The sequence below is a fragment of the Amblyomma mixtum genome, chromosome 1 (genome assembly GCF_055824585.1).
Source record: "Amblyomma mixtum isolate Tamu chromosome 1, ASM5582458v1, whole genome shotgun sequence".
In the NCBI taxonomy this organism is placed as follows: Eukaryota; Metazoa; Arthropoda; class Arachnida; order Ixodida; family Ixodidae; genus Amblyomma; species Amblyomma mixtum.
The window spans coordinates 247890183-247911515 of NC_143012.1; the positions used below are offsets into that span (position 1 = coordinate 247890183).

At 46.5% G+C, this 21333-nt stretch overlaps 1 protein-coding gene across 2 annotated transcripts in view; it reads right to left on the reverse strand.

Moving 5' to 3' along the window:
- The window catches only part of crm (cramped chromatin regulator), a 35666-nt gene that overhangs the window by 13629 nt on the left and 704 nt on the right, over positions 1–21333 (reverse strand). The window contains exons 2-14 of one of the 2 annotated variants that reach the window (XM_089565659.1): positions 21021–21319; positions 17506–17603; positions 16629–16791; positions 15926–15997; positions 15451–15499; positions 14828–14913; positions 12531–12727; positions 11380–11734; positions 9917–10470; positions 6419–6571; positions 5094–5447; positions 4478–4697; positions 1102–1385 (exon numbers count right to left, since the gene is read on the reverse strand). In XM_089565659.1, the coding sequence (XP_089421785.1) occupies positions 1102–1385; positions 4478–4697; positions 5094–5447; positions 6419–6571; positions 9917–10470; positions 11380–11734; positions 12531–12727; positions 14828–14913; positions 15451–15499; positions 15926–15997; positions 16629–16791; positions 17506–17603; positions 21021–21319 (2884 nt within the window). Of the gene's footprint in view, positions 1–1101; positions 1404–4477; positions 4698–5093; positions 5448–6418; positions 6572–9916; positions 10471–11379; positions 11735–12530; positions 12728–14827; positions 14914–15450; positions 15500–15925; positions 15998–16628; positions 16792–17505; positions 17604–21020; positions 21320–21333 lie in introns of both variants that reach the window. The other variant, XM_089565658.1, reaches the window with a different exon arrangement.

A 21333-nucleotide genomic window follows, 5' to 3' on the forward strand; every position in this document is an offset into this window, starting at 1 on the left:
AGTCCCTTCTCAATGTTTTTAGTTTCAGGAAACCACAGTGGCTTGCAAAAAGTGCCCAGGAACCCCACATGTCTTGCCTTCCATGCTTTTCTGTCTATGGTGCATGCAAAAAAAAAAAAAACATGCAGTTGCACAATCCTTCAGAAAGATGACCAAATTTAACAAAACTGGCTATCTGCAAAGTGAAAGTCTACTAAAAGCAATTACGATAAGATTAGTCCCGAAATGAAGTGGGCATACAAGGAAAAATGAGCACTGAGGCAAGAATGGATTTAGGCATTTAGGGAACTCAGAAAGCCCTCCAAACAATTCGAAATGACCAGCGCGAAAACAGGCGGCGACGACAGGACGGGCACTCACTAACAACTGTTTATTTTTGAGGGAAACCCAGCACAATATATGCCAAAAACCACGTGACAGTCAGGGGGCCAAAGATTACAACCTAAAGCACAGTCATCAACGTGCAGCCCACAAAAGCATGAACCGGAAAAACAAATTAAAAAAAAAATGGGGCGGAAAACTTTATGAGATGATTACATCAAAAAGCACTTTAACCAGCATAAAAAAAAACACAAGGGAAAAAACGCGTGCAAACAACATTGTGACAAAGGGGCGGTGTCAAGAATCCTTAAATAGCAACAACGAGCGAGCCTAAAAGGGCCCAAGCAAGCAAAGCAAAATCAGAGTCAGAAACTAAAACATAATAACCTAACAATTTCGTGAAAACCAGCATGAGAACACCTTCCTCAAAGTCATGACCTTGCTCAGGTACAGGCCTTCATCAGGTCTTCCCACTGGCTTTTTGCCGGCACACCCATCATCCTCATGATGTTACATAAACATATGTATGTATGTACTACAGTCTTTGTCAAAAGTAACCAGGCTGCATGGTTTGCTTCTAGCTTGTATAGAGGAGCTCTTGTGACTTTCCCAAACATCAAAAGTTGTTGGAAGGTAAGAAGACCCCCAGTCCTTACCTTTAACAACCATTTCAGCTTCAAGGAAGCTGTTAGGGCTCCACTGTACGAGCCAGAAGCAAACCCCGCAGCCTGGTTACTTTTGACAAAGACTGTACATATATGTATGCAGGCTGCCACTCACTCTGTCGGCCTCCGTGCTTCCTGCCCCCACCAGGGCAGGTGGTGGCTCCACCAGGTTGGCTGATGGTGGCACTTCTTGGATGGCAGCAGCTGCCATGGCTTGGGGAACTGGTTCTGAGGCCACCAGCACATCGGCCGCCGCTGTGCTGGTGGCCTCCACCACAGCGGGAATGCCGCCACTGGTGGTGGTGGTCACAAGGCAGGCCGCCTGGGTCACGGGCAGGGCCACACTGCTGGCCTCTATCAGGGGCATCTGGACCGGCTGCACGTCAAACGTGGCCGCCCCTGCGATGTTCGCCGTGGCTGCACAAGTTGGAACAAATACGAGAGGTCACAGACCCCCGTTTGGTTTGATACGCGGGCTTAATAAAATGACAGGTTTCACCTAAATTTTACTGAACCACAGTTGTTGCTAAAGCGACCACTAGCTGCGCCTCTTGAGTTAATGCTCAATGGCGCTCACAACCACTCGGCTTTCAAGTCAGTTCTGAATGCGGCCCTCCCAATGGCTGCGCTGCTGAAAGTATTTGGCTTCCCAAGTGACAGGCTCGTTGTTTTCGTTTTTAAACATGAATGCATAAGAACAGGCTAAACTGACCTCAAAGCATCCTTCAGTGTCAGCACTGAACAAAATTCATGGTCTGTATCATTTGTAACTATCTGCGGTGGGGCAATCTAAGGTGCCTTGGCAGCACCCTGACAGCAACAACGCACCCTGCCAGCATGATGCCCAGCCTCCTATATATACTAAGGACTGGTTTAAGGTTCTCAAAAAACTGCATTTTCCACTAGTGCTGCCTAACGCAGAGGTATAAATAACACATGGAGCCCAAGAATTTTGTTCGTAAGAAAATACAGTTTTGGCGCAGGCTTGGCACAGATTACTCGTAATCTTTCGCAATTTTTTTTAATTAGTGACAGGGGGGGAAAAAAAATGAGATAGTAATTGAGAAATATAGAAATTGCACTAAATAAAAAATTGGTCAAGGAATACAATGCAACAAATCACACGAAAATCTGTGAAGCCATTATAATGCCATGCTCTCTGCAAACAGGGCAGTCAGAATACAATATGCTGCGCGAGTTGGTTTTTAACTTCCATATCTAGAGTGTTAAAGACGAGACAGAAGGAACACACACACAAAAGAGCGCTCTGTTGTGCGACTTGTGTGTGTTCCTTCAGTCTCGTCTTTAACACACTAGATATGGAAGGGAAGTCAGGTCAAAAAACACATCTGAGAAAACTAGCATTTTCAGAGATCTCAGACAGTTTTTTGCTTCCTACCGTCACAAAACAACATATTCAGTGCAATTTCTGGGATGTTTTCGGAGAAAAAAACACCTTATAGATACAAAATCTAGTATTTTTTTTATTTCTTTTGAGATTTCTTTCGAGAAGGATATAACAGTTGTCCATGTTCCCACAAAATAAATTTCGCTTTCCCACAAACGGATTTTGGAAGTTTTGGGGGTCACTAGATAATTCGGATGTTTTTCCACTCCCGTGAAGTCAAATTAATGACGCTTTACTTTAGTAAATTCTGGAAAGCCCATATTTCAGCATCATTACTAAACTGAAATAAAGTGCCTCTTTCTCACTACATGTCATATTTTCAGTCACAAACTGTTCACTTTGATTAAAAAATATTTTCCTTGCATTCGCTTTGAACTGAAAATTCACTATCTATGTATGCCTAGTAACTAGTAGTTTGAACACATTGCACAGGAGACTGCAGCGACGACCGAGTAGTCTAAGGAACCCACAAACAAAGATGCTATGTTCAAATAAGCGCTGGTCGAGTCCCACTTGGGGCCATTGTACGGCAATGCTTCAGCTGGATACCATTTGGACAACAGAACGTTTCAAAGAGGTTTGGCTTTAGTTCGGCGACAGTTGTGACCTCAGTTCATTGCAGTTTCCGGATAAAGTTTGCTGAATTTTCCTAGGATGGGAGCTAAAGAATTTTTATGTTTAAAAGAAAAAAGCCGACAGTAGCACTGATAATGCTGTGGGCCCTGGCTTAAAGGTGCACTGAAGAGGAATCTGAACTCGTCTTTTTGCCATGGGAACTCAATCTGCACGTTCCGAGCATTCTTAGAAACTTCGATTTATTTCCCTGTGTGGCTGATTTTCCTAATTAAACCGAATTAACGTCCGGCTCCCGCCCTTTTTTTTTTAATTCTCCCTCGTACGGTGGGCAGAGTCGACCAACGCGTGGAGTGCCTTTCAGCCAGTCCCGCAGCGGCTTGCCGCTCTGCCATCGGCGGAGTAATACGTAGTATAGTCTGTAGAAGCAAATAGTCCGCGCGTATTTTTATTTCTGCAGGCTTATTTTGTGGCTATATTATCTACGAATGAAACTATTTATTCATGGAAACCTAAAAAACAAAATAAAGCGAAAGCAAACCCTCCACAGAGCTGGCTGCAAGGAACTCCACGCGTTGGTCGACTCCGCCCACCGTACGAGGGAGAATTAAAAAAAAAGGCGGGAGCCGGACGTTAATTCGATTTAATTAGGAAAATCAGCCACACAGGGCAATAAATCTAAGTTTCTAAGAATGCTCAGAACGTGTAGATCGAGTTCCCACGGCAAAAAGACGAGTTCAGATTCCCCTTCAGTGCACCTTTAAGGTTGCCACAGACATGAGCAAAGTGGTAAAGACTGAGACGAAAAAACAGTAGGACACAAGAACAGGCAACATGTTAATCATGTTTTCGAATCACCAACCCCACCTCACACACTGTTGTGAAATGGTCAAGTGACAAGAAGCACAGGCATTAGAACTCCCGGATATATACCATGCTCACGTGTGGTGAGCAATAACGGTCTACTGTGCCATAATCTCTGCAGAGTCACCCATCATCAGGGAAAGCCCACTGCACATTGAACAGGACAAGGCTCAGTGCCCGTGGCAACGGCTTGTTGCTCTGGCTAATGATGAAGATGGCAGACAATCGTTTCAGGGCAGGTATCACTTGCAGCCACCAGCAGGCGTGGCTCTTCAGCAAGTGAGCATGAGCATGTGAGTTAATGGTCCCCAATGCTAACGTGGCCAATTATTTTGGTGTATTGCAACATAAAGACAGTTTGTCATAGGACAAGTGACACTGCCCGCTTTGTGCGTGTGTGCGTGCGTGCACGCGTGTGAGAGAGAGAGAGAGAGAGAGTGGGGGTCTTCCATCGCTACCACATCACACCATGAAAGATTGCCGCGGAGACCCTACCCCCTTGCATTTTGGAGCAGTTCTGCTTGGATGCTCTCGACAAGTGCGCACACAATAAATCATTGTTGAACTGTGAAAAACAGCGAAAACTACAAAATACACCCGAGAGCATAGACATAACAGGATGCACTCCCGTCAGTGTGCAACGTACCTGCTGGGTGGAGGAGCTTGACGAGTCCCTTGCTCTGGGCCAGGCTGTCTGTGGCTGCCAGGGGCTGCACCACAGCTGCGAGGGTGGGCGAAGAGGAGGGCAGCAGCTGCACCAGGGTGACGGGGCGTCGGTCCGCCCGAGGCAGCAGGGGCCGCTGCACCACCAGGGGCTTGCGGACCGAGCGCAGGCGCACTCCCCGCCTGCTGCCCGGAACTAGGCGCTGCAGGCACGGTGAAGGAACAATATAGCATACACCATGAGTGCACAAAAAAACAGAAAAACAGTTTACTTGGCACTGCTTTCAGTGCATGCCTACTGGCTGGAAGAGCAGACTGAACACCAAAGAAACTTTCAGACAAGCCCACATGGCAAAGACACGAGAGCGACAGCTGTGCTGTACCCCCATGCCCCAGATACCAAGACTGCTGACTTCTAGGCCAACTTCAACCACATTTCCACAGGCAAGCACATGAACGCAGCAATTTTCAGTTATACAACACACCACGCCAACACTACCACGGACACCAAGGGAAGTTACTCAGCAGCTCCAGCTGCAAAACGCCAGCAAAAACGCCCAAGAGCAGACCACGCCTGAAGGCAGGCGTTTGGCACTCACGTCCAGCTGCTCCTGGCGTGTGATGTTTGCGGACACCACTGGGGCAGCCATGGTGGTGGTCTGCTTGTGTGTTCGGGGGGCCATGCCCATGGGGACCACAAACACATGCTGGTCTGTGGTCGGGGCTGGCTGTGGCTGGCCGTCAGCAGCCGCCACGTTCTCCAGCACCTGCGCCTGCTGCACCTGCTGCAGCGTCGGCCGTGGCGGGGCCGTACGAGTGGACGGACTGCGGCCCAGAGCCCGGCTGGCCGCACTCTTCCCCGATGGAGGGGTGCCACCCGCGGCAGCACTGCCCCGGCCTCCTCCAGCCCCACCACCGCTGCCACACCTGCCAGCTGGCGGAGACAGGGGTCCCTGGAAGGAGCAAGTGCATCTTGAATACCAATGTGGTACGAATCACTAGGGTGCAATCACACTTGCAAGTCACTAAGCGTATGTGACCGGCAGCAATTTTCAACCGAGCAGCAGGACAACAGCACCGACGTTTATAGTAGCAAGTGCAACCTGTGGGTCACTTTCGCAAATGATCTTATTCACACTGGAAGTTGTCAGTCTTGACCGTTACCGTCCAATGAGAAGCCAGATGTAGAAGAAGCTTCATATTACTTCCAAGGCGTCACTGAGTGGTTTAGCAGTTTGCGACTCAGGGCTGTGAGGCTGGAAAATCAAGTAATGTGCGACAACCTGCAATTGTCGCTTACTGGCTGATGCGACCACTTGCAATGGTCACTTTTTGACCAAAATAGTTGCACAACACCAATGACTCTCACAAATATGACTGCACTTTCAGCATTGATGGCAAGCCCCCCCTCCTTTGAGACTGTAAAAGTCACCTAGCCAATGCAAGGCAATAGCGAAGAGTGCAGAGTTTCCAAGACATAGACGAGTAAGCAACACAGTTTGCAAAAAAAAATGACAAGGAAGTTCAGTGCCTCACCGGGAAAAGAATCTCTCGAAGCTTAAGTACCAACTGCAAGCATTCTGTGATCCAGGTTAGTTTTGGACAACAACTCACCATCAAGCACACAATACCCTAAAACCGACATCAAACGTTAACGCATTCATTTACGCTAACCAACCATCAATGAAGAACACCTATTATAATTCTTATTTTCCGTGTTAACTATTCCATCCACTGTAAGTAACATGATTTGACTGTAAAACTGCCATACCTTTGGCTATGTTCAAAGAATGAAATTGAGTTCATACAATCCACCCATGGATTCATCTAGGTAGTTTCATTTAGTCGTACCAATAAGAATGCACAAAAAGAAAAAAAAAAGAGAAAAAAACTGAGCCGCATCAATGGAAAGCAGCTGGCTGACCTGCTTGTTCTTCTCCGCAAACATGACGGTTGCAAGGCTCAGCAGCTTTTTCAGCATAGCCGTACACTCGATGCTTCGCTTGGAGTCGCTGTCGCCCTTCGGCTCCACGGGACAGAAGTCGTAGTGAAGGACAATCTTGCTTGGGCAGCCCATCTGCAAAAGAAGGGCTAGCTTTTAGTACCCTACCCAGGCAGTTGCACCAGCAGAATGGAAAGGTTGTCCTGCAATACCGCACAAAGCCTAGGGAAGAGCTGGGCTGCTTTTTTCAAATAACATCAACCAGAGCAGCATGGCTGATTCGCTGCTTTGAAACATCACTTCTTGCTTATTCTTTCTCGCAGACAAGGCGTAAAGAAACTTGGGTAGCCATGGACACAATGGGATACAAGCACAGTACCGCTATAGCATAGCAACTCATCGCTGCTTATTGGTCAATCGATCGTCCAATCAATCAATAAGCAGCGATGAGTTGCAATGCTATAGCAGCACTGTGCTTGTACCCCGTTGTATCAAATTAATAAATTAATTATCATTGGTTCACAAGCAGTGATGAGTTGCCATGCTATAGCAGCACTGTGCTTGTATCCCGTTGTGTCCATGGCAACCTGAGTTTCTTTACGCCGTGTTGCAAGAAAGAATAAGCAGTGATGTTTCAAAGCACCGTGACTTTCAATACTACCACTTCGTTTTATGTCACTCTTTGTTTACGTCCAAACACTGACAGAGGCTCAGAGAAGAATGAATGTTATGTGGCGCAGTAATATGGTTTTGCGGGCACTTCCGTAGCCTCCGCTGTGTTGCACACTATGCATGAAACGGAGCACAGTAGATGCTCCAATGATTCCCTATTGCACATCAGCTCTGTAACTCCCCCCTTGAAGTCAGGAGTTCACTGCCGTGTCAGCCACAACAAATGCTGTTTGTAAGTATGCTTAAGAGGCACTCCGAACAAATTGAAATTGGACTTTATAGAAAGATTAGTGTGTTTTAATGAAAAAGACGCTACTTTCACTGAAAACAGAGCTTTCATAAAACAGAAAACGCCACAAAGTGAAACACAGGTGTTGTCACCACAGGCCGATTTTGCAAGTAAACTGCAGTGTTTCGGCGTGGTTTGTGGGCACAGATCTCAGAGCTCCGGCTACCCAGCCACTTGCTTCAAAAACGGTAACCACGGAGCCGCGGGAAAACTTTCAAATGCAATTTTATAAGCAATACACAGATATAGATGCGTCTCTTGCAGCCAGACAAATATCGACATAACCAGAAAAAGCCATGGGACTGATTTTACTGCGGACGCAGATTGGATGGAGCAGTGCCTTTGGATAAGTGTGTACGGCCTTCTCGGCAAAGGTGACACTTGACTGATGTGCCACCTCTTGGCACAGGCCATGTGATGTTTGCTTGTCAGTGAGCTGGCGAGTGCTTATCTCTGCACGGACAGCAACGAACGAACAAGCAGGAGGGCTCTGGCTAAAGGAGGTGCTATATACTGTTCCCACATAAGTGCACGGACAGGAGGAAGGGGTCTGCATAAGCACCTGAGAAAGCAGCTAGGCCTATTGAGGATCACCCTGTTTAGAGCAATGACCACACAGACCATGTGTGCGCATCACAAGTAGTATAACTAGAGGCTATATGTGTACTATATGCACAAAGTTTTTCCTGCACTGGTTAGATTTTGGTATTCTCTATGCAAGAAAGGCCTAGATCAGCATTTACAGCAAAGGTTCCTTAATTCTAACTTTCAGGAACCAGAAAAAAAATGTTTAAATAATCCGTGGCACATCTTCCTTCTGCAGGCTTAGGTAGCAGGCATAAAAAAGCAAAAGTAGAACTGAGAACAACATGCACTCATGCACTATAAGCAAGGACCTCTATACATTGAATGCAATGCCATATGAGGTGAGCACAGTGGCAACTGCCTGCCTTTGATTTTCATAGAAATTTGTGTCTACACACAGTAGACTCACGATAATTTAAACTTCACATGTAATGCGAAGGCAAGACAACTGTTGGTCCTGGAGGGTAACGGAGTGGATTCCAAAAGAAGGAAAGCGTAGACAGAAATTTAGGTGGGCGGATGAGGCAAAGAAGTTTGCAGGGATACAGTGGCCACAACTGGCACAGGATATGGTTAAATGGAGAGACATGGGAGAGGCCTTTGCCCTGCAGTGGGCGTAGTCTGGCTGATTATGATGATGATGAATAATTTAAACATTGATAACTCCTGCTTTCACTTAATTTAAATTTTAAAATCTTGGTTAGAAGGGTATATTTTCAATGCATTTTAAAGCCGCTTATTAGTACCGCAGTATCACTTAATTTCCTAGATTCAAACATTTTGTTTCGCTCTAACGCTCCTAACGTGCGAAAGAACTGTGACCGAGGTCAAGTATGTAAAGTGTGCGGCGTCATGCAAGCAGAAAATTCGGCATCTCCAACCAGCTAGCTCGAATGCGGTAGACAGGGGGGCCCTGTCAATCTTCAAAAAAGCACTCCAAGCCATTTGAGGCACCTCTTCACTACACAGTTCCGTTTTCTGAGTTCCACTACCAGCACACTACATTAGTGGCTAATGGTCGTGCATCAGCGAGCCAAGCCCAGCTATGCATCACTTCAGGTGCTGACTAACACGTCACTTCTGTCTGTGTGGTCCCATGTGGCAAATATGTGCATTCGTCACAAGCTGGGCACCATCACTTGTGAGGTGTCTCCACCGTTACCGCACCTGTGAATGAGGCTGCGGAAGGCCTCACTATTTTGGAGCAATTCTGCTTCGATATTCCCAACAGTGGGCATGCTTTAAAGCATAAACTGCAAAAAACCATCACTGCTGTGCAGTTTTCACTAAAAAGCAGATGAACATAGCCTATCATTTCATCAATTAAATTTGCTGTGGCACAAAATGATTTTTTGTAGCCATTCGATAAATTGACCTTTGGATGATTCGGATGTTTTTCCCAGCCTCTAAAAGTTCCAACTAATGTGGTTTTACTCTATTGGGAAGCCAATGATAACTTTTTTTCAACCATACAGCCATTTGGAGACTGCTGGTTGAGGAGTAAGCATATCAGTGCCTGTTGTGATAAACTCAGTGCAAAAAACGGACGACGGACAGAAGAGAGGACAAACAAGACAACTACACCAACACCAGCACCAACTAGACCAGCAGCTTGCTCTCCTGAATATCAGTGCCTTTCACCCATATTTTCAGTTGTCCTAACACTTTTAGCTACATTTTGCATAAGGAAGTATATTTCCAAAAGAGTTTTCATATGCTCTGATATCCATAAAGCAGATCCCATTTTATCTTGGACTGTATTAAGGAGCACTTCTGATAATTCAAACAAAAACGAAAATCTCCGGTTCCCTGAAGTTTGAATTAACAACAGTCTTGAGGGTAGCTGCGCAAAGGACGGGCATGAAAAGAAAGAACACTTGTCCCGTGTTCCGAATGACCCAAACGCGAGCTCTGCTGCTGCAAGTGGCACCCACCATGAGGTAGAGCTCCCCGATGGTCATCAGCCCGGCCTCCTGGGCCGTCCAGCCCTTGGTGCTGCGCTCGCGGGCCCGGTCTTCCTCCTCCTTCCGCTTGGCCTGGGCCTCTATCAGCTCCTGCTGGGCCTTCCTCTCCTCCTCTTCCTCCTCCTGCCTCTTCCTCCGCGCAGGCTCATCCTCTTCCTCCTCGCCACCCTGGCGGGCCTCCTCCGCAGCCTTGCCCAACAGCTGGCCCAGAGTGAGGCCCACCGCGTCCACGCTGCCATCCGCCAGGATGTCCTCCACACTCTCGATGGCCGGAAGAGGCACAGAGGTCACGGAAGTGGGGGGAGAGGGGGAAACCGGGCACGGCTCGGAAATGACGGAGCCAGCTTCCATAACAGCGGGACCCACTGCCGTTGCTGGTGCCAGCAGGTCCGGCTCAAGCATGCTGCGCAGAAGCGTCAGTGACTTGGCAGCCTCGTCTTCGGGGCTTTCCTGTCCTGTGGGTGGGAGGGGCGAGGAGGACACGCTGCCCTGGGACGATGTCTCGCCACCACTGCTGCTGCCGCCTGCACCGGTGGAAATCAGGAAAAAACAGAAATGAACAAGTTTTGACTTTGACTGCTTTCACTGTTGTGATATCAACACCATGGCACAATTCTCATCCTCTGCTGGCAGCTGCATTATGACTGATGAGTTCTACTGCAATCCCCCCCCCCCCCCCCCCTCATTTGGTTTGGCCATCACAAATATTCTGACTGATCTTTTTCACTCTATGGGAAATATTCAGGCATCAAGCAAATGCAGCCAGAAAAGGCGTTTCTTGAACTGCATAGCTTCCAAGCAGCAGGTAGAATAGCATGATGGTTTTCTGCACCAACTGCCACTTTCGCTGTGCACAGGCAAAGGCACTATAACTGCTGTCAGGAGCTGAGCAGCATGTGATGGCTGCACTGTCGTTGGCATGGCATCAACAAGCTATGGCTCATCAGATCTGTACTTGGCTGGTTACCAAGGCGACAGCCAGTGATCAGACTGAGTGAACAATGCTAGAAAGGACAAGGCCAGAGTGCATAGTCTACCTTTCAGCTCATCTGAATGTGGACGAGTGGCGCTTCACACAAGATGTTGCGTTTTGTATAAAGAATACACTGCATTACTGAATACTGCCAATGCAATGAGACTGATGCTTCATTGAGGGGGGGGGGGGGCAGGCGAACAGACGAACAGACAATTTGAAATTTCAACTCTTACAAAAAAAAATCTGCCGAAACTTTCTTTCCTCGCAAATGAGCCCTCCTCCCAAACTAATGCCAACTTTTCTGCATGCCGCTGTTTTCTGTTGTTCCGGCTCCCGCCGCGTGGAGTACTGCACCACTTTTGTCCCCGATAGTACATGCATTGCCTCATGGCTCAAAGCTCAGACCACTCTCCAGTAAGGCTGCTGGGAAACAAGTTGTGCGATCTATTCCACTAACTTGTTTGCTGTGTAGACTCGACAGGGGGACCAGCCTCTGTTGCCGAGTCCTGTGCGTTGCTGGGGGCAGAGGGAGCAGCTGTCGGGGGTGGAGGGGCAGTGGCGGCAGCGGCAGCAGCCTTGACGGCGCGAGACTGCTTGGCTGGCTTGCCGGCTCGTGTCTTGAGCCCGTCGGCCATGGCAGCCTTTTTGCGGTGGCACTGGAAGGACACGTCCAGGCTGGAGGCCATGGCCGAGATGCTCACTGGCGAGATGGGGGTGCTGGGCCAGACGCGCAGCTCCTGAGCCACCTCGGGCTCGACCGAGGCCAGTGCCTTGCAGTCCGTGCCAGCCAGGCTGGCCACCACTTGCTCCTTCTGCATAACCCACACACACAGCCTGCTGGCTCCAACACATCATGCTCATGGTCAAGGCAACCACATTCGTAAGCACGTCATTAAGGGTGCACTGAGGAAAAATCTGAACTCGTATTTTTACCGCTGGAACTCGATCTACACATTCTGAGCCTTCTTGGAAACTTCGAATTATTGCCCTGTGCGGCCAATTTCCCTAATTTAAATCTGATTAACGTCGTGCTCCCGCCTTTTCTTTTTTAATTCCCCGCAAACGGTGGGAGGAGTCGACCAACCTTCACCCAGTCCCGTGGCGGCTTGCCTGCCATCGGCGGAGTGATACGCAGTGATCGGCGAAAGCAAACAGTCAACGCGTATTTTATTTCTGTGGGCCTAATTTGCAGCTATGTAGTCTCTGACTAGACCTATTTGTTCACGGAAAGCTAAAAGAAACAAAACAAAAGTGAAAGCAAAGTCGCCACGCGACTGCCTGAAGGCACTCCATGCGTTGGTCGACTCCTCCCACCGTATGCGGAGAATTAAAGAAAAAGGTGGCAGCTAGACGTTAATCCAATCTAATTAGGGAAATCGGGCAGAAAGACGAGTTCAGATTCCTCTTCAGTGCACCTTTAAAGAAAAAAAAAAAGGACTGAGAAATGTATATCACGCATCATGCTGCACCACGTTTGTAGCATCTCACACTGTGAATCCTAGCATGCTCGATATTCCAAGATGGGGAAATCACAAAAAGCAAAAAGTGGCAGCGCATCACAACTTGTCAGTTACTCGGAAAGGCTCGGCAATCAAGAGACGTGCTCACCTGCCGGAGTCGAAGGGGCTTCCACCGTGCCTGCAGGTGCTCGAGCACGTTGGAGAGCCGGCGCTGAAGGCTGGTTTTCGTGCGTACGCGGGGGTTTTGGGCCAGGGACTGCACCTGAACCCAGGCGGAGTTGGTGCGGGGCCGGAACTCCACCCACACGTCAACAGGGAGCTTGGGCGGATCCTCGTCCTTTGCATCTGAAAGCAGCCTCCGATTGAGTACTGTGCCAGCATTGGCTGCTGCTTACACTGCGTGCACAGATGCGACAGGTGACTTCAATTCACCCCCTCCACCCCCACAAACAAAGGGAAAGACGGTGTCATGAAAGGGTCATTTAAATATAAATAATTACAAATCAAAGAATAAAAAAATGTTGCTGCTTTAGGATCCCTGCAACATGTGACCCCCAAACTAAAAGCACTTCATACTGCTAGGACAGATATAAATCTTTTTTTTACACACTAAAGCACTTCGTACAGCTAGGACAGATATAATCTTTTTTTAAACATCAGCACGCAATAAAATTGCCGAAAGAAATGCTTTGATTAAATGTGGACGAATACTGTTGGCCTGTATCACAAGCAGACCCCCTCTCAGCGAAAATTGAACATTGATAACCTAGAGAGGACCAAAAAAAACTATAGGAAATGTTTACTCCATTTGAATCGGAGCAAAAGCGCGGATTTGTGCGAAGTAGAAGACGACGGTAAGCAGGCAGTGCCGTGGGACGGAGCAGATGGAAGCTGATGAAGACTCTCTCCAATGCACAGCGCGAGAGTGTGGTGCAGTTTAACACGAGGCATGGCATGTTGGCTGCGGCAATAGCCTAGTGGTCTTGCTGAGCGGCCCTTAAAGGAGATCTGTTCGTGCAGCTGCGGGCTCAACTCCCAGTCATGGATATCGATTCAATTTCTTCGTATCTTTTTCATGGTTGACCTCTAACTCAGCTGAAGGTCAAAACTAGGCACCCAGAAATCGGAGCATGAGATCCCGTAGAGAAGCTTTCGCTTCAAAACAAAATACAAGTCGCCATCACTGGCCAATTGCGACGACATCGAGGACAATTTTTTTAAGTGGATCCCACAGGCTATGCTACACTGCCGTTTACACAAAAACAGTGGCAAACAGTTCTTTTCAGCAATGGCGTCATGAGGCTGACCTGACTGACAGGAAAATACTTAAAGCCATTTTTCTCGCCGTTGAATGCATCTTCTGCTGCTGGACAACCAACAGCGTAGCCAGAAAGAACCAGGAAATAAATTTTTGCATTGACAGAGTTGTCCTCGATACAGCAAGTGCAATTTGTAGAGGACTGCTGCTGCTAGAAAGCATGCAAATAAAATCATCACCAGCATTCTCTGAACTCAACGGGAGTACGACAGGTGCTCAGACAGCCCAGAAAAACAAATCCAGCTGAAAAATTCTTCTGCAATTCAACTCTTAGTTGCAGCAGCTTAGGAAAATAGCTGGCAGCCTTCTCCCCGTCCTGATGCTTCTACACCATCACACCACAGTGGGTCTCGGGAGCATCAACCCCACCACCATGTAGAAATGACGTCACGGCAACCACTCTCATGAGCTCAGCGTTCGACAGCTGCATCATAACGATAGCTACAGTGATGAAAAATAATTTCCTATGCAAAGTGAGCAAGCACACTGAGAGAGGAACAAACACCAGATGCAAAACCAAACAGAACGCACTGAGATGTGTGTCGCACCACTCCCATACAAGGGTCCGAAAAGAAAGACCAAAAAGAAGAGAGAGAATAGCACATAGGACAACCAGCATGCCAACATTGGCTTTCACAGTTAGGCCTAAGGGTGTTTGTACCACAGAAGCTATAGCTATCTCAAAACCAACAGTTCGGTATTTATGCTTTGCAGTTCAATAACAGCAGGATATAACATTTCAGTTACTGTAAGTATCAGCATCATCATCATTATGTATACAAGTGCTAAAAAAAATGTCAGGTCCGCAAATTTTTCCTACAACTGTTTGAACTTCACTCCAAAAAGCACTGCCATTGTCCTGCGCTTACAGCCTCGGCATAGCCACCTGCCTACCACACGCTTTGACAATTCAAAAGACTCCCACAGGCTGATCAAATGCTGAAAAGTCCCCACAGCAACCATGTCCAAAATTCCAGGCATAGAAATATTTTGACTCAGTGGAACTTGTTATGGTGTGCTTGAAAATAAGAAAAACTGAGCATGCCAGATATTTCGACATCGAAAAAGAAAAAAAATATTTCATCAGCAGCTCCAAGACCTCTAACACAAGACAAACCATGTTTCACCTTCCACATTGTTGAGTTTCTTCAACGCCCTGCACACGGGTGTCTTGATGCGAACTCGTTTTCCCCGAATTTTCACCATGGTCGAACTGCATGATAAGAATATGAACAGTTGTGGCTTTCAGTTGCCTTCCTATACTCACTGCAACACAATGCCGTGCATCAAACCCATGTCATCTGAGAACTCTTCATAGCAAACACCTACGATACACTACAGCGCAAAAAGAAGCACAAATCTCTAGTAGAGTACTAGGTCTTGATCTATGACACAACCAGTGTTTGTCACTTCATGCGTGTGCTCAATAAGACATCTTTCTTAAAAGATTTCATTTTCAGGCAAGACCGTCTAAGTTTCACCGAAAATTACAAAGCTAAAAAGGAGTACCCATTGCAGTGGCCCAGTGGCTATCAGGTTCTGCTGCTGAAGCCAATGGCTATGTAGCTGCACTTGCCACATCAACATGAGTGAAATGCAAGAGTTACGCAGCGAGATTCTGGTATGCATCAACAAGCCGCTAAATGTCAACATTTACTAAAAGCATCACGCAATGTTTCTTCAAGCCAAGACCCTGATGTTTGGGATGCAAAACACACTGAAAATCCAGAAGAACCACTGCATTACTCACCCAGTCAGGACAAGTTCAGTTAGAAGCTGTCCACTCTTTTCATTGATACCTGCAGGGAAGCCACAAACATGTACACTGCCTCAGAGGAAAAAGAATTAGACTCAAAAGTAGAATGAAAAAGCAATCCATATGCCGCAGCAGTTGGAATTACATGAAATGCATACCAGATGTCATTTTAGCCTCTTCCTAACAAATTTAAATGCACCTACGAAGCTTTCTATGTCAGGGGATCACTGCTGGTATCATGCTGAATGTTGTTATACATGCAAAATGTTTTGTTACTAGTAAACCTCAAAAGCCTTACTGTTGATATGAAAGAACAAAATTGAAGTGAAAATTTTACAGTAACAAACACTTTCTCTCATCCTCACCTTGAGGCTCAATCAGCACGTTTACTTATAACCAGACTAATTTAACAAAAAAAAAAAAACTTCATAGCTTAAATTTTCATAGCTTAGCAAACAGTGATACATACAGGCACCATACTTCTTCCGTAGTTCAGCATAGTTGATAAGTCCATAAAGTTCTTGCGCGTGCTTCTTCACATCTGGTGGAATAGAAAGCCAGAAACAAAGTGACGCATTCACAAAAGTCACCAGAAAAGAAAACAATAAGCATACTTCAACAAACCAAGCATGCAAGCTTTCAGATGGAGCATCATATTTAGTCCAGATATAAAAAACAACTTGAAGACTATACACAGTAAGCAGGACACTGTTAGCCACCCACATTCCGTATAATTCTTGTGTTTTCTAGACTACAAACCAACCAGCCCGTATTACAACTCAACTCTTCTAAAAATCCCAATTTCTACCCCAATCGCAGTTTCTATCTTTGCAGTAACATTTCAAAATGTGAGCTTTTCCACGATACTTCATCAACGTTGCAAGACACAAAACAGCACTTGCTCCCAATATGCAGCTTTTCAAGAACAATAACATGCCAAACATTGCTCTCATCAGGTATTAAGTGAGACCTGATTTCTTGCTACTCAAGTGCAGTCGAAGTCTCATATTCATAAACAAACAAAAGCTCATAACAATCTGCACAGCTCTATCAATAGCTGTTGCATGTTTACAAAAATGAAGGTACCAGTGGCATAACACTGTTTCATATACTCGTACACAGGCCAAGCTTAAAGCTGCCACCTTTCGAGCAACTATCTCGCAGCAACCCACCTTCTCGACCCTCGCCAATGTCCATGAACTTGGCTATCTTGTGCCAAGTCCTGTAGTAGAAGTGCCGAACCTGATCCTTGTTCTTGATGCAGTGAGCGGGAACACCTTTCTTTTTGCTGCGCTGAGCAATGTATGACTGAATGCTCTCGAAATCTTTTCCAAACTGCAAACAGAAATACACATATACACATAAGTCCCTCACAGCCTGAGTCGCTTTGGGACGTTAAACCACATAAACCATATAAACCACATAAACTATGGCAGCCCTGGCGCCATAGGAAGCATAAAAGGGTTCTTGAGTCGCTTTGGGACGTTAAACCACATAAACCATATAAACCACATAAACTATGGCAGCCCTGGCGCCATAGGAAGCATAAAAGGGTTCTCACGTAGATTCCACACCCTCCGTTCGATGACGTTCTACGTCACACCTGCGGTAACTCAGGACGTTCTACGTCCACCGCTTATGAACGTGGGTGGCGCTGATGAACACTCTCAAGATTAGGTTACTTGTAAACATAAATACCCCCGAAAGCAGAAGGTTTGACAGCCGTCGCCGTAGCGCAGAGGTAGAGCACCGGACACGTAATTCGGAGGTCGTGGGTTCGGATCCCACCGGCGGCATGTGGTTGTTTTTTCTTCTGCTTTTCTAATCAATTAGCTTTAAGCGATAACATACTCAGTAATATTCTAAATTGATCAACACCACAAAATAAATAATTAAATTTAAAAAAAAAATCCCCTGTGCCCCTTGGCTTCTGTGGCTGTTGGCTTCTTTCACATCATATATACATATAAAACAAAAACTTGACATCTTTGAACCTTACCGGCAACTACACATATCAAGAAACTAATGGCACACAAAGTGCAAGCATACCTCACATACAGCTTCGAAAAATGCATTTTTGTCCTCGATGCTCCACAGCTCCCACGGGCGACGTGTCTTGCCGCCATCAGCACCACCTTGTTTGGACACTGAAAGAGAGCGTGCCACACTCAGTCAGACACCCGTCCAAGTGCAGCTATCATCATACACTGCCATCCCCCCTACAAACCAAAAGATGTTGTTCTGTTGGGTTTTATGGTGCATAACTAAGGCTATCTATCGTTTGCAAGTGCAGACAATATCTGTCTGACGTGCTAGAGGTCACGCAGAAAACCCATAATTGCATTTTCTCCAAACAGCAAGCCCGAGTGGAAAGTTATGCGTTCAATATAAAACACTGTGAAATGCTTTTTCTTAGTTTCTCGAGTTTTGTGCATGAAAATGATATGCGGTTTATTGTGACCATGTTTCTGGTTCGCTCCTGAAGAGGCTTTCCTTATGTCACGAGTGTGGGGTTGTCTGTAACAGGTGTAGGCCCAATAAGAAAGCGACATAAAATCACGTCAACGAAGCATTAAACATGACTTCCATCCACCTAGAATCAGCAGGCGCAGTTTTTGCTGATTTCAATATCCCGGTGGGTATGCCATTTGCTTGTTAGTTTACTCTCTACCAGCTTTATGCGATCCTCGTAGAGAATGTACATTTTCGTGTTTACCCTTGCAAGCACATGTGGTACATGCGTCAGTTGTTTCGCTACTACAGATTCTACAGATGCAGCTCGGGACACAGCTAAATCTTCTTGTTTGTTCTCATGTTCTGCCTGTTTGTTATATAGCGTTATGACATCATCTATTCACAATTGTACTGCATCTCTGGAACAAAAATTTTTCTTGTTAAAGTGCTCATGCACCCTAGACACAGTTCCACGTGTGATTGTGTTAAAGGAATCACCCAGCAGTATTAAAGCAGGTAAAGCAAGGTTTTATTATGAAAGCACGGCTCCAATTTGCCTAATTAACGACACAAGCCAATAATATTGAATGGCTGCACGGCCACACAGTGCTTTCACCCATGATATCGCCACGCCTGCCATATATTTCACTTCACAGTCACACATCTGGCTCATTAGAGAGCTTGCTGTTCACTTAATATCCCAGCATCCCTCTCAGAGCACAGGGCACAACACAGACCTATTATATCATTGCGCATCAGCGCACAAAAGCTACACTATCTTATATGAAGATTCACACTGAAAGAATAAATTTCTTTATTAAGCACTGGCAGTTTTAATTGTTACTTGAACAGACACCCAACTGGAGAACAAGACATACTAGGAACACTGGAAAGTTCCTAATAAAGCAGGCACATTCTTTAATTGTAGCAAAGCAGACATTTGGGCTAGTTGGTGTGAATTCATGGTGGAAAAAACAGCGCAAACTTAGACAGAAAACACAGAAAAGAGCTTGTAGTGTCTCCCCTCTTTTCTGTGTTTTCTGTCTAAGTTTGCGCTGTTTTTTCCACCATGAACATTCTTTAATACTCTATTCTAAAAAACCACAGCACAGCACAGGTGGCTTCCGAGAAATAAAGGCTGCTCCTGGACCGCCTCTTCTGTCTTTGATGTACAGTAGCCACAAGAGACATGAAAACAATAAAGAGCAATAAATGCTGTGAAGCATGGACTCATATAGAGTGGAAGAAATTGAAAGGCTGACCATAAGAGGGCTTTGGTTGGTTACCCTGCACTCAAAGGGATGAAGTACGAAGAGCATCACTGAAGGACGTGTGAAGAGCACTGTCATGACTTGTCACGCAAGTACAACGTCCTCAGGAAGCGGAACAATGCCCGGCGAGCCTTCAGGACTTTGGCCACTGAGTTGACAGCGGCTACCGAATGACGATTTTCATCTTTGTCAGTGGGTGGCACACCTGTCGGTATCTTTTTGCTGTCCCTTACGTTTTTTAGCGCTAGTTACCATCAATTTGTCTCTAAGCATTCATAATGGATTGTATCATAAGTGAGGTTTTACGGCCCAAAGCAGCAAATGGGCTACGAGCAGCACCATAGTGGACGGTTTTGGATTACCTTCTACCACCTGTGGTTTTTAAACATGTGCGGACATTGCACAGCACACAAGGATTTTTGCACTTTGCAGCTATAAAAATTTGCATTGAACACACTTAAAGTACACCCATGTAAAAAGTCTGTGGAATGCAATATGACTGAAAAAACTTCAGTTTATTGGTGTCTTTGCAAGTAGCCTGAAGATATATGCAGCCGAACAGTGAACGTTCAAATTAGGCAATACACCATAAAATCTCAAGCAATGCTCCCTGGATGCAAAGAAAATAAAATTATTTTCCTACGTCATGCTTCATAAACTTATGACAGCACGTGTAAATGCCCAGAGCTTGTTTCAGTGCAAATTGTAAATAAAAGTATAAGCAAACTATGATACTAGCCAAAAAGAAACCTGGACACTAAGAAACGAAACTGTACAAATTAAATCTTGCCTGGGTTCGTAGTAAACACTAACCAAAAATAGCAGAACACTGTTTATTTTTTGATCTTTGGCTTTTTAAAACCCTGGGCATGTTTTCAATACGAAGCATGGATATGACTGAATGACATTTACGTCAAGCAGCACTCGACATATGCTAGCAGTGGAAACAAGATACCAATATTTCCACCACTACAAACGGAACAATTTAGATTTTTGTAGCCTGTTTCTGGGAGTCTCCTCTTAATGTTACACACGCGCAACTTTAAAGCGACTAAAGTAAAAAGTAGTAAAGAAGCAAGAATAAAACTCTGCCGTCATAAATCAGGAATTCGTGATCTGGCAGGCACCGCCGATGTGACAACTAACTGCCAACCGAGGTTTACTATCAAAGAGGGGTACGCTTTTATGGGAGAACCAGCAATGCAGGTGAGCGGGGAGCCAGTCTAAGAAAGGAAAGATGCGGCAATTGTCTCTGACTGGGCAGACACCTGAACCGCGCCGTGCAGTAAATGATGAAAGAGGTGAACAAGAGGAAGAGCGCTAGAGGAGCGCCGGAGTATTCGAAGACAGCCAGCTGGAAGCTCTATGTAACAGCGCAATGCGAAAGAGCAGTTGCAAGAAATTATTCTAAGAATATATGCAAACAAGACAGCACGTAGCGACTACGGCGCACACGTCTTTTCCCAGATGTGCCAAGAGCACGCGCACGGGGTCAAGTTTGCAGTGCATACGTGCGAACTTCATTAAAACCCTGCACATGAACTGTCAACAACGCCAAACGTCGCTGCGTCACCGTTTTGCAACCGCAAACACAGCATGCGTGCCTACTTACCGGAACAATGCTATCAGATACACAGACGGCGGCAACGAGGCCCGCACGTCATCAAGCTATATCTATGAATCAAAGCGTGAACTCGATGAAAGATGACAGAATATATCCGTGCCGCCGACGCAGTAGCGTAGCACACACACTCATCGCAGCAGCGACAGCAAACACTGCTTGCGACATCAGCTGGCGCTCGACACTTGCAAAGCAGGGCACCGGGGAAAGGCACTGACCGGCGGCAGACTTCTTGTTGGCAGCCGCATTGCTCGAGGAGGCCGAGTTGGCAGGTGCACTGGGCGGCGGGCTGGCGTCTTTGCGCGGCCGCTTGGTAACACGCAGGCTCGATCGCTGAACCTGCACGGCACCTTTGGCCTCCTGCTTTTCGTGGACACCATCCTCCGCGACTGCAGAACCCAATCCTCCGCTGGGCGAGCCAAGGCGCGGTGCGTTTTGGGAGCGCGTTCGAGTGAGCTGCTGAGCGGGCTGAACTTCGCGGTTGGGAACCGAGGCTTCTTTCCCAGCCTCCGATGATCTGCGAAGACGCGC